The sequence below is a fragment of the Moschus berezovskii genome, chromosome 21 (genome assembly GCF_049115385.1).
Source record: "Moschus berezovskii isolate FMDL1 chromosome 21, NW_MosBer_1.0, whole genome shotgun sequence".
NCBI classification, from domain to species: domain Eukaryota; kingdom Metazoa; phylum Chordata; class Mammalia; order Artiodactyla; family Moschidae; genus Moschus; species Moschus berezovskii.
In genome coordinates this window covers 11,597,768-11,609,057 of record NC_142480.1, presented here as the reverse complement: position 1 = coordinate 11,609,057, position 11,290 = coordinate 11,597,768, and the positions used below count along the sequence as shown (strand labels likewise).

General features: G+C 56.8%; 2 protein-coding genes across 4 annotated transcripts in view; one reads left to right on the top strand and one right to left on the bottom strand.

Annotated features, from left to right (window-relative positions):
- Window positions 1-201: 201 nt before the first annotated feature.
- On the top strand, window positions 202-2,152 carry FAM181A (family with sequence similarity 181 member A). The gene is made up of 2 exons (XM_055417628.1): window positions 202-444; window positions 1,184-2,152. The coding sequence occupies exons 1-2, from the start codon at window positions 202-204 to the stop codon at window positions 2,150-2,152; spliced, it is 1,212 nt and encodes a 403-aa protein (XP_055273603.1).
- Window positions 2,153-7,487: 5,335 nt separating this feature from the next.
- ASB2 (ankyrin repeat and SOCS box containing 2) overlaps window positions 7,488-11,290 on the bottom strand; it is a 48,221-nt gene continuing 44,418 nt past the window's right edge. For all 3 annotated transcript variants that reach the window (XM_055418430.2, XM_055418429.2, XM_055418428.2), the window contains one exon: window positions 7,488-8,166. In XM_055418430.2, the coding sequence (XP_055274405.2) occupies window positions 8,030-8,166 (137 nt within the window). In that variant the 3' untranslated portion in view covers window positions 7,488-8,029. The remainder of the gene's footprint in view (window positions 8,167-11,290) is intronic.

Below are 11,290 nucleotides of genomic sequence, written 5' to 3'. Positions count from 1 at the left end.
ACACACACACACACATATGCGCACGCACACAACACACCCCGCCCCCTCGAGAAACCAGGGAACCGAGGTCAAGGGGAGGAGGGGCGTGGAGGCCGGGAAGGGAGAGTGGGCTGAAGGGTAGAAATTTACCGGGAAATGATTGCATTTGGGAGCTGTCTTTTTTGTGATGGTCCCCATGGTGACAATTTGTGACGGCAAAGAATGTGGGAACGGGGCCGCCGCCTGCTTGGGATGCTTTGTATCTGGAGAGGCGCTCCTGATTGGCCTGAGGGCCCCCCAGCTCCGGGGACACGTCGTCCTCCATTCAGCCCACTCGAGGGCGGCACAGCTGCCTCCAGCCGGACCACGGAGCTCGCCGGCCGCGCCGGGCCTGGCCCAGGTCTGCGGCGCGGGGGAAACCTCTGCCGGGCCGCCTTGGCGGGGGCCCGGGCCCCCGCACCCTCGGTCAGTGTGGAGGCCCAGGCGGCTCAGGCCCCACTGGGTGGGGGGCGTGGGGCTGGCCGGGGCCTAGAGGAGGGGCGGGGGGCTGCAGGGTGGTGGCCGAGGAGGCATGAAATTGCTGCAGATGCTTCTACGGGGGAGCCCCGCTGCCCGCAGCCTGCGATCAGCCTGCCAGGCAGGCCTCGGCTTGAGTGCCAGACAGGGGTCCTGCCTGTCCTGCGTGAGATCTGTGGGTGGAGCGTGGGGACCCAGGGGGGGTGGCGGCTGCTAGCAGGGCTTGGGGGTGGGGGTGGGAGGAGGAGGGCACCGCCAGGCAACCAGGGGGCTTGGCCTTGCCTTAAAGTGGAGCGGCTGCCTCGGCTCAGGAAATGGAAACCTTGCTGGCAAGTTGTGCCCTGCGGGCAGCGTGGTGTGTGGAGAGACACGCGTCATTGCTGGTGGGCTCCCGCCCCAGCAACGCCACTCGGTAGGGCCGAATGGCCTTGGGCAAGTCGCCCGACCTGTTTCAGCCTTACCAGCAGGTGCGGAGCCCTGTTGAGATGAAATGGGTTTCTTCCCGTTGCATCCCAGAGGCTCTGGGAAATGCTTAGCAGCCTGAATGGATATCCATGACCCAGGGACTCTGTCTAGGGCTGAGGGGGGCTGAGGTGGGGACCGCTGCTGTCTGCAGCCATGTGGCCTTTGGGGAGGGTGGAGTGTGGATGCTCGGAGAGACACCAACGGCTGCTGTGTCCCTCGTCAGGTCGGCGCTGTGCTCTTCCCTGGAGCTGCCAGCTGCCTGGAGAACCCAGCCTCTTCATGGAAAGCCCTGTGCAGCGGCGCTCTGGTGATGGCATCCGACAGTGACGTGAAGATGCTGCTGAACTTCGTGAACCTGGCGTCCAGCGACATCAAGGCAGCCCTGGACAAGTCCGCGCCCTGCCGCCGCTCGGTCGATCACCGCAAGTACTTGCAGAAGCAGCTCAAACGCTTCTCCCAGAAGTATTCCCGGCTCCCGCGGGGCCTCCCCGGCAGAGGGGCCGAGCCTCACCTGAAAAGGGGGCCCGAGGACCGGCCCGGGAGGCCGCTGCCCCTCGAATGTGGCCACGGTTCCAGCCCCGGTGGGGGTGGGGGCTGCAAGGAGAAGGAGTTGGGGAACCCGGACCGGGAGGAAAGCCTCTCTAAGGAGCGGACCCTCCATGGGCTGGATCCAGGAGCTGCCAGGCCTGGCCAGGTGCCCATGAGGAAAAGACAGCTGCCTGCTTCCTTCTGGGAAGAGCCACGGCCCACCCACAGCTACCCCATGGGGCTGGAGGGGGGACTGGGACCCCGGGAGGTACCTCCCTACGAGGGTAAGAAACACTGTAAAGGCTTGGAACCCCTGGGGTCCGAGACTGCCCCAGTGCCCGCCTCCCCCAGGGCACCGGCTGAAAAGGAGCCACTCAAGATGCCCGGGGTCTCCCTGGTAGGCCGCGTCAGTGCCTGGAGCTGCTGCCCCTTCCAGTACCATGGACAGCCCATCTACCCAGGCCCTCCAGGCACCCTGCCCCAGAGCCCGATGCCCAGCCTGGGCCTCTGGCGGAAAAGTGCGGCTTCCCCTGGCGAGCTGGCCCACTTCTGCAAGGACGTGGAGGGCCCAGGGCAGAAAGTGTACAGACCTGTGGTTCTGAAACCCATCCCCACCAAGCCGGCCGTGCCCCCACCCATCTTCAACGTCTTCGGCTACCTCTAGCCAGGTGGGGAGGGCCTTGGCTTCCTCCTCTGGCCTGCAGGGTATCGGGGACCCCCAGGAGCAAGCAAGCTTTTCTCGTGAGGAGTGGGCTGAGGGAAAACCATCCCTTTGCATTGGGGGGGTGGCGAGGAGGGCAGGGCAGGATGGGGCAGGGGCTTCTTCTCAGGCAGCCGTCCAGCTAGCCTGCACAGCCTCTGAAGGCCAGTCCCTCCGCCAGCAGGCCAGAACCCGAGAGATCACCCACGTGCCCGTGCAGACCTCAGGTGGCCAGGCCCTGGCCCTGGCCCTCCGGCCACCCCAGAAGCCAGCGTTACACCATCTGTTCACCTGCTACCCACTGTGTAAGCCTGTCTCAGTGTTGTTCTTCTTGTTCTTTGTAAATACTAAGAAGGTTAAGAGAATAAAGACATTTCTTTTGCAGTTTTCACATTCTCGGGTTCATGAGGTTGGTTGGTCCCCCAGTCTAGGAAATGCTGGCTATGCCCAGATGGAGGGTCGCTTACAGAGGCTGTCGGCGGGGAGGTACCTGGAGTAGCCCAGGGGCCTCCCTGATGCCTGGAATGGCCTGGGAGCCCGACAGCTCAACCTGAAGGAAGGTGGAGAGAATTCCTGGGAAAGGGTCCAAACTGCTCTGGAGAGCAGGAGCTGGTACTGGTGTGTGTGGGGGGGTGAAACTGTCCTCCTGGTTCTGCCATGGGATGTAGGGCTGGACCCTTCCTCTCTGGGCCTCCCTGCCCCACCTGTGGGAAGAGCGGTGAGATGAGAACAGGCCCCTCGGTGGCACCTCCCACCCCGTCAGAGCCTCAGAGCAGAGGCTGGGCCAAGGCAGTCACGGCTGACCCTGGTCAGAGGGGAAGGTCAGGCCGAACAGGAACGGGGCCTCTTGTGGACAAAATAACTGGGTGTCTGACCAAGTTGTTTTCGTTTATTCTCTGGCTCTATGTCTACAGGCAAAGTCTTCATCATCACCGTCATCATCACCATCCCCTCTAGCTAATTCAGATTCCTAGGTTTCCTGCCGCTGGCTCTCTTCCTGGGCCTGATGCAGCCCTTGGCACACACTAGGCGCCCGTCAATGGAAAGATGAGGGCCTCTGCCAGCGACCATGCACAGAGAGGGGCACTGCTGGTGGGCACTGGCCCTCGGTTTGGCCCCGATGGCACCCAAACCAGCCAGGCCACTGGGGGCCTCCACCCACGCTGCAGTGGGTGGCGTGGCTCTGTGGCTGAGAGCGTGGGGGCTGCCGTGGGGGTGTCTCGTTTCCTTAAAGCACAGTTCTCACGACGGGGACGGGGGCAGGGGGCCAGGCTGGTGGGGGGCTCCACACCCACACGGACAGCGTAACGCTGAATAGGTTATTCCCCGTTCCGTGCCTCAGTTTCCTCCTCTGTAAAGTAGCGCATGCGTGCTGGGTCTCTCAGTCGTGAACGACTCTGGAGTGGGTTACCGTTTCCTTCTCCAGGGCATCTTCCCAACCCAGGGGCTGAACTTGCATCTCTCACGTCTCCTGCATTGGCAGGCTGGTTCTTTGCCACTAGCGCCACTGGGGAAGCCCCTCCTAGCAATCACATGCACACACCGCTTCTGCATCCAACGTGAGCCTCCTAACTGGTCACAGACGCTCCCCTTTCAGGTCCAGATATGGCCTCAGAATCCTTCCTAACACAGGACTCAGAATTAGTGATTGCTAAGGGCCTGCTCATTGGAAGGACTGATGCTAAAGCTGAAACTCCAATACTTTGCACCTCATGCGACGAGTTGACTCACTGGAAAAGAGTCTGATGCTGGGAGGGATTGGGGGCGGGAGGAGACGGGGACGACAGAGAATGAGATGGCTGGATGGCATCACCGACTCAATGGACATGAGTTTGAGTGAACTCCGGGAGTTGGTGATGGACAGGGAGGCCTGGCGTGCTGTGATTCATGGGGTCGCAAAGAGTCAGACACGACTGAGCGACTGAACTGAACTGAACTGAAGGGCCTGCAGGGTGCCCCTGAAGTGAGGCACCCCCAGGGATGGGGCAGCTTGCTCACTGGGAAAGTGGGTGGGTTTCTGGTGTTTTATGTCTGACGGTCTCAGAGGATGTCAGAGCCGCGAGGCCATGTGACACAAGTAGGGTTGTTTTGAGTGATCGTCTGGTTCATGGGGTAAGGAGCCCTCAGCCGGGACCCTCACCTTCAGGCTGCTCCGCTTTTAAACAGAGAGGGTCCCTGGAGGAGGTACGTCCCCCTTTCCCGACTTGCACATTATGAAGGTCCCTGCGGGACCCATAGTGATAAGGTTCAGCCTCTCCACGCAGCACAGCAGGGCATTAAAAGCTCTAATCCTGGCCCTGCCATCTAGTGGCTGTGTGACCTTGGGCAAGTTACTTGACCTCTCTGTGCCAGAATTTCTTCATCCGAAAAATGTGATGGAAAATTTAAAAAAAGGAGAACAGACCTGCCACGTGTGTAGCTGTGGGGATGGTGAGAGCACCAGGCAGTCTAGTGTGACACGAAGGAGGAAAAGTGGCACCCAAAGTCACCTAGTTATCTATGTTTCTAGGTCCTTCCATGCCAACATTTCAACGTTTATAGACTGAGTGGCCCACAGGAATGGGTTCTGGGGCCATCGAACCAGCCAGCTCCTTCAGAGAAGGAGCCCTGCTCTGGGAGGCACATTTCCTTGGGGTGCTGCTCCAGCGCATGGAGCTTGGGCCCCCACAGCCCCTCTGGGGCTCAACCTTTCCCAGGGGGATACCTGGTGGTGTTTCAATCACACTCTGGGAGCCTTGTCTGGAAGCAGAAACCTTGACCAAGGTGCCACTCAACAGACGCACCTGATACCATAATTCCCCACGTGGAAGCAAGCTGGGGAAAAGACACACCTCGGAAATTCTCAGTATCAAAACAAAAAGACAGCTGCAGCTGCAAAAGTAGCTGCTCCCCTAACCAAAACAGCACTGGGTCACACGTGCTTCTGCCCACGACACGGAGCCACTTCCAGGACTTTGACTGTTGGGTGAGGCTGTCTAGACATCCCTGAGGCCGAAATCTGTCCAGGGGCTGGGTAAGCATGGGAGTGCAGGCTGTATAGTCCTCTTGACAGCAGATATGGTCAAAAAAGGAAACCCCTGGCACAGTCTGAGCACCGACCAATTGGGATCGACCCCGGAAGCCGTGGGACATTAACCCTTTAGCTGCTGGGTTACGAGGAGGTGGTTGGGGGACGGGGAGGGGAACCTGCAAAGGCTATGCCTGGGAGAGGCACTGGAGGGGAAGGAAGGGCCCTGGCCCGCGACTGTGGCTGATCTGTATGGACGCACAGCAATATTCTAAGAACCCAAGGCGACTCCAGGGCCTCCCAGGCTGGAGACGGTGCCAACGCTGAATGCAGGCTTCCCTGGTGGCTCAGCTGGTAAAGAACCCACTAGACAATGCAGGAGATGCAAGAGACTGTGGGTTTGACCCCTGAGTGGGGAAGATCCCCTGGAGAAGGAGATGGCAACCCGCTCCAGTATTTTTGCCTGGAGAACTCCATGGACAGAGGAGCCTGACAGGCTACAGTTTATGGGGTTGTAAAGAGTTGGACATGACTCAGCGTACACACATGCGAGCGCTCATGCGCGCGTGCACACACACACACACACACACACACACACACACACAAAACGCTGAATGCAGGGACCGAGCCCTCCTTCCCACCTCCTGCCATCTCCTCAACCCTCACCTCCTCCAGGGGAGGCCTCCCTCTGACCAGTGTCCCCCTCCTGCCAGATGCCCATGGCCCCTGTCTGTTAGGACCCCCTAGAACATAAGGTGACCCGAGAAGTGCTGGAGTTTAAGAGTCTGCCTGATACCCAGCCCCATCCCAAATGCACCCAAGCATCTTTCTGTTCCATCCCATCCTAGACTACCGCCATGCCCTCTGGCTCCCGGTTGGCGGAGGCATTCTGCAGTCAGGGTTTTCCCGAGTACACACCGAGCCCTCCTTGGCCACTTCCCCTGGACCCCAGGGTTACACATCCCCAGGCTTCCTTCGGGATTTCTTCAGGATCTCTACAGCAAGATAGCACGAGACTAGCCGAGCAATGCTGGGCTGGACCCCCAGGGATTTGCTGTGTGTACCCAGGCAAGTCCCTTCCCCTCTCTGGGCCTGTTTTCCCACCTGTACCAGGGAGAAGGGGGCAAGAAGCAGCCGGGTCTCCCAAACCCCTGGCTGGAAGGTGCTACTTGGCAGACTCGGCCTCTTTAGGAAGGCATTGGGACTTACTGGTTCCATGGAAAGCCAAGATGTAAGAGCCGAAAAGAGCTGAAAAGGCCACCAAGGGCCACAAGGCTGGGAACCCAAGGCCCCAGAGGTGCAAGCCCACCTGGAGCCAGGCCTGGGACCAGTGCTCTTGCAACCCATCCAGCTGCTTATCTAGCAAAGGCCGTAAATAACCTTTGATCTCCGTTAAGCTTTTCCTAGAGGAGGCCCGAGCAGGCTCTCCAGCAAGGTCACCTGCTCTGGTGTCACCTGAGTGGCTTTAATCACGCGGGGGAAGACAGTGCCTATGAGCTACCATGCGTGCTCGCTCAGTCATATCTGTTTCTTTGCGACCCCATGGGCTGCAGCCCACCAGGCTCCTCTGTCCACTGGATTCTCCAGCCAAGAACATTGGAGTGGGTTGCTATTTCCTTCTGCAGAGTGTGACTTCCAGGGAAAAACAAACAGGATGGTATCAGTAAGACAGACTCAGACCTTGAGAAAGTGCCCTACGTGCCAATCCTCGGTGCTCTCACCTGCAGCACCCGAAACAGGCTGGCGGCTCCTGTCCGGCTCCCCCCAGGTCATGGGAGGATGGGAGGATGCAGCGGAGGGCACACAGCCAGCTTCCTGCCTCTCAAGCGTGGGGCCTTCGAGAGGGTTGACGACAGCCTCCCCCCCGGCACCTGCTCACAGGAGCCAGTGTTTAGACGGGTTTCCCCTCATATCTCAGTCTCTGTCGCCAAATGGGTGAGCGAAAACATGAAGATAGTGCCAGGGCACGTGTGCGTAAGACAAGGCCAGGTGTCAGGAGACTGGAGGCTCTGAGACCCTGCTTGTGATGATGCTCGGTTTCTATGGCAACGGAACCAGGGAGAAACCAACACTGCCAGCTCTGATCTGCCCCCTCTCCTTGGGCCGTCGGGTCTCTTCTGGTGAATGAAGGACACACGCTCTGGGGCCTTTCAGAAGTCCAAACCAAAGTGATGCGATCAGGGCTCCGTGTGCCCTGTCCCAGCCCCGTGTCCCCCCCTCACTCCCACAGGAGCAGGGCTGAGGACCTCGAGGCCCTGGAGGGGGCTAGTGAAAGAGACTTCACTGGCAGGGCATTGTCTGTGCAACATTTATTGTACCTAAGGAAGCCCTCTGGGCCCGAGGCCTCCCCACCCTGCTCCCCTGGGCCACAGCTTTGGAGAGAGAGCTCAGAGTCAGGTGGAGTTTCACAGAGCACAGGGGGAGGCACACGGGGCAGCTCTGCAGCAAGGTTGTCCAGCAAAGACAGAATCAGCCCAGAAAGCTCTCCAGCCATAGCCTGGAGGTGGGGTCAGGGCTTCGCTGCCGGCCCCTTTGCCTTCCCTCAACCACCCCAAGTTCTGCCCTGGTCCCACCTCCCGGCCCCAGGAATGGAACTTTCTGCCATTCCTGATGGCAGAGCCAGTCTGGGATCTCCTCATCCAAGTGAAAGCCAACACAGTTCTTCTGCTCGACACAGCTGTCCTCTGCTCTGGGCAAAGCTCTGGCCCAGAGACCTCTGAGAACCCTGCGGCTCCCTGCCACGTCTGTCCCCGGGTCCCCTGGATTTGGGGACACCGCTGTCCTGAGACTCAGTGAAACCGTCCGAGGAGCCGCTCCTCCCCCGCGTGCTCTGGTTACTGGGTGTTCTCGTATTTCAGGTATCTGATCAGCCTGCCTGGAAGTGGTAACGTGTCCAGGAGTTTGATGCGGTACTTCCCAATGGCCTTTCGAACTCGTAGCCGGCAAAGATGAGCCAGGGGTCTTGGAGGTTCTGGAAAAAGGACAGAAAGAGAGATGCTGATTGGTCGCCTGCACCCGGCAGAGGGTTTGCATCTCTGACCCCTGGCTTGTGGGAAGCACTTGACCCATGTGGCTGGCTAAGAGAGGAGACGCCCTGACTCCCCCACACTCATGGTCCCTGCCAACTGAAAAGGCGTCATCCTTCATGTATCTGCACAGCCCAGGGAAGGAGGAGGGCAGGTGTGTTGCTGTTGTTTAGTTGCTAAGTTGTGTTCAACTCTTTTGTGACCCCATGGACGGTAGCCCACCAGGCTCCTCTGTCCATGGGATTTCCTAGGCAAGAATAATATTGGAGTGGGATGCCATTTCCTTCTCCAGGGGATCGTCCCTGACCCAGGGATTGAGCTCACGTCTCCTGCATTGTCAGGTGGATTCTTTACCACTGAGCCACCGGGGAAGCCCAAGGAGGGCAGATACCAAGCCCATTTCACAGGTGAGGGCTTAACAAGAATCACGCCTGGCACTGGAGCTTGTCCTGGGCTCCCTCCTGTACGGGTCAGCCCAGACCCCGCCCTTCCTCACAGCCTCAGCAAATATGACCTCCTAAGTGACCCCCATGCATCCAGCTCAGCTCTGGGTTCTAGGAGGTGCAGAGAAGTCAGGATCAACGAGCAGGGACTGAGCACGTCCCAGGATCCTACCAGGCCGCCTCTTCCAGGAGGCCCCCAAGGAAACTTCATTAAGTGGAGCTTTCTCAGCTAAGGGGCGGCGGGCGGAGAGAGGGGGTGAGAACTGGTCCTGATGCATCTAGTAATGGGGTAATCAATTTCAGCTCCGGGAACAGGGTAGGTATTTGCTGAATCAAGAATGCCATCCATCCATTCATCCAACACACACACACTGATCCCTTCACGGCGCTTGGCCCTGTGCCGAGGACAGAGATGCAGGGGTATCCACTCAGGAGCTTTGGGGAAAGCCTTCACACCAGATGGTGCATCTGAGAAAGGTCTCGATGGGTGGGTAGGAATTTGCAAGTGAGGGACGGAGGCAGGGCAGTCCAAGCAGGGGAAGCGGCAGTGCCAAGCCAAAGAGACCACCCAGGGGAGACGGGGAATGCAGCGGGAGCGTGGGGAGGGTGGGGGAGGCCAGGGCACCACGGTGTAGCCTCTCCAGCTGCCCCATCAGGGCATTTCTGACCCCTTCCGCTGCCCTCTGATCTCAGGACAGAGCCTGCCCGGGGAAGCGCAGCCCCTTTCTCAGCAGAGCATAGGCTGAGCTTGTGGGAAGGCAGAAGGCTGCTGGCGGGCAGAGGACACAAGGCCTCCAAGGCTGGCATCCTGGCTGGCTTTGGAGTCTCTGATATCAACAACACAGCATTAAAAGTGAAAGTCAGTCAGTTCAGTCACTCAGCTGTGTCCGTCTCTTTGTGACCCCATGAACTGCAGCACACCAGGCTTCCCTGTCCCAGAGCTTGCTCAAACTCAAGTCCACCGAGTCAGTGATGTCAGCCAATCACCTCACCCTCTGTTGTCCCCTTCTCCTCCTTTCCTTCAATCGTTCCCAGCATCAGGGTCTTTCCCAATGAGTCAGTTCTTGGCATCAGGTGGCCAAAGTATTGGAGTTTCAACTTCAGCATCACTCCTTCCAATGAACACCCAGGACTGATCTCCTTTATGATGAACTGGTTTGATCTCCTTGCAGTCCAAGGGACTCTCAAGAGTATTCTCCAACACCACAGTTCAAAAGCATCACTTCTTCGGCACTCAGATTTCTTTATAGTCCAGCTCTCATTGGGAAAACCATAGCCTTCACTAGACGGACCTCTGTTGGCAAAGTAATGTCTCTGCCTTTTAATATCTTGTCTAGGTTGGTCATAGCTTTTTTTTCCAAGGAGCAAGTGTCTTTTAATTTCATGGCTACAGTTAGTTACCATCTGCAGTGATTTTGGAGCCCCCAGAATAAAGTCTCTCACTGTTTACACTTTTTTCCCCCATCTATTTGCCATGAAGTGATGGGACCAGATGCCATGATCTTAGTTTTCTGAATGTTGAGCTTCAAGCCAACTTTTTCACTCTCCTCTTTCACCTTCATCAAGAGGCTCTTTAGTTCCTCTTTTACTTTCTGCCATAAGGGTGGTGTCATCTGCATGTCTCAGGTTATTGATATTTCTCCCAGCAATCTTGATTCCAGCTTGTGCTTCATCCAGCCTGGCATTTCGCATAATATAATCTGCATATAAGTTAAATAAGCAGAGTGACAATATACAACCTTGATGTACTCCTATCCCTTTTTGGAACCAGTCTGCTGTTCCATGTCCAGTTCTAACTGTTGCTTCATGACCTCCATACAGATTTCTCAGGAGGCAGGTCAGGTGGTCTGGTATTCCCATCTCTTTCAGAATTTTCCAGTTTGTTGTGATCCACACAGTCAAAGGCTCTGGCGTAGTCAATAAAGCAGTAGATGTTTTTCTGGAACTCTCTTGTTTTTTTGATGATCCAAAAGATGTTGGCAATTTGATCTCTGGTTCCTCTGCCTTTTCTAAATCCAGCTTGAACATCTGGAATTTCACGGTTTACATACTGTTGAAGCCTGGCTTGGATAATTTTGAGCATCACTTTGCTAGTGTGTGAGATGAGTGCAATTGTGTGTTACTTTGAACATTCTTTGGCATTGCCTTTCTTTGGGATTGGAATGAAATGGACCTTTTCCAGTCCTGTGGCCACTGCTGAGTTTTCCAAATTTGCTGGCATATTGAGTGCAGCACTTTCATAGCATCATCTTTTAGGATTTGAAATACCTCAACTGGAATTCCATCACCTCCACTAGCTTTGTTTGTAGTGATGCTTCCTAAGGACCACTTGGCTTTACATTCCAGGATGTCTGGCTCTAGGTGAGTGATCACACCATGGTGGTTATCTGGGTGATGAAGATCTATTTTGTACAGTTCTTCTGTATATTCTTGCCACCTCTTAATATCTTCTGTTTCTGCAGGGTCCATACTTTTTCTGTCCTTTATTGAGCCCATCTTTGCATGAAATGTTCCCTTGGTATCTCTAATTTTCTTGAAGAGATATCTTGTCTTTCACTTTCTATTGTTTTCCTCTATTTCTTTGATTGATCGCTGAGGAAGGCTTTCTTATCTCTCCTTGCTGTTC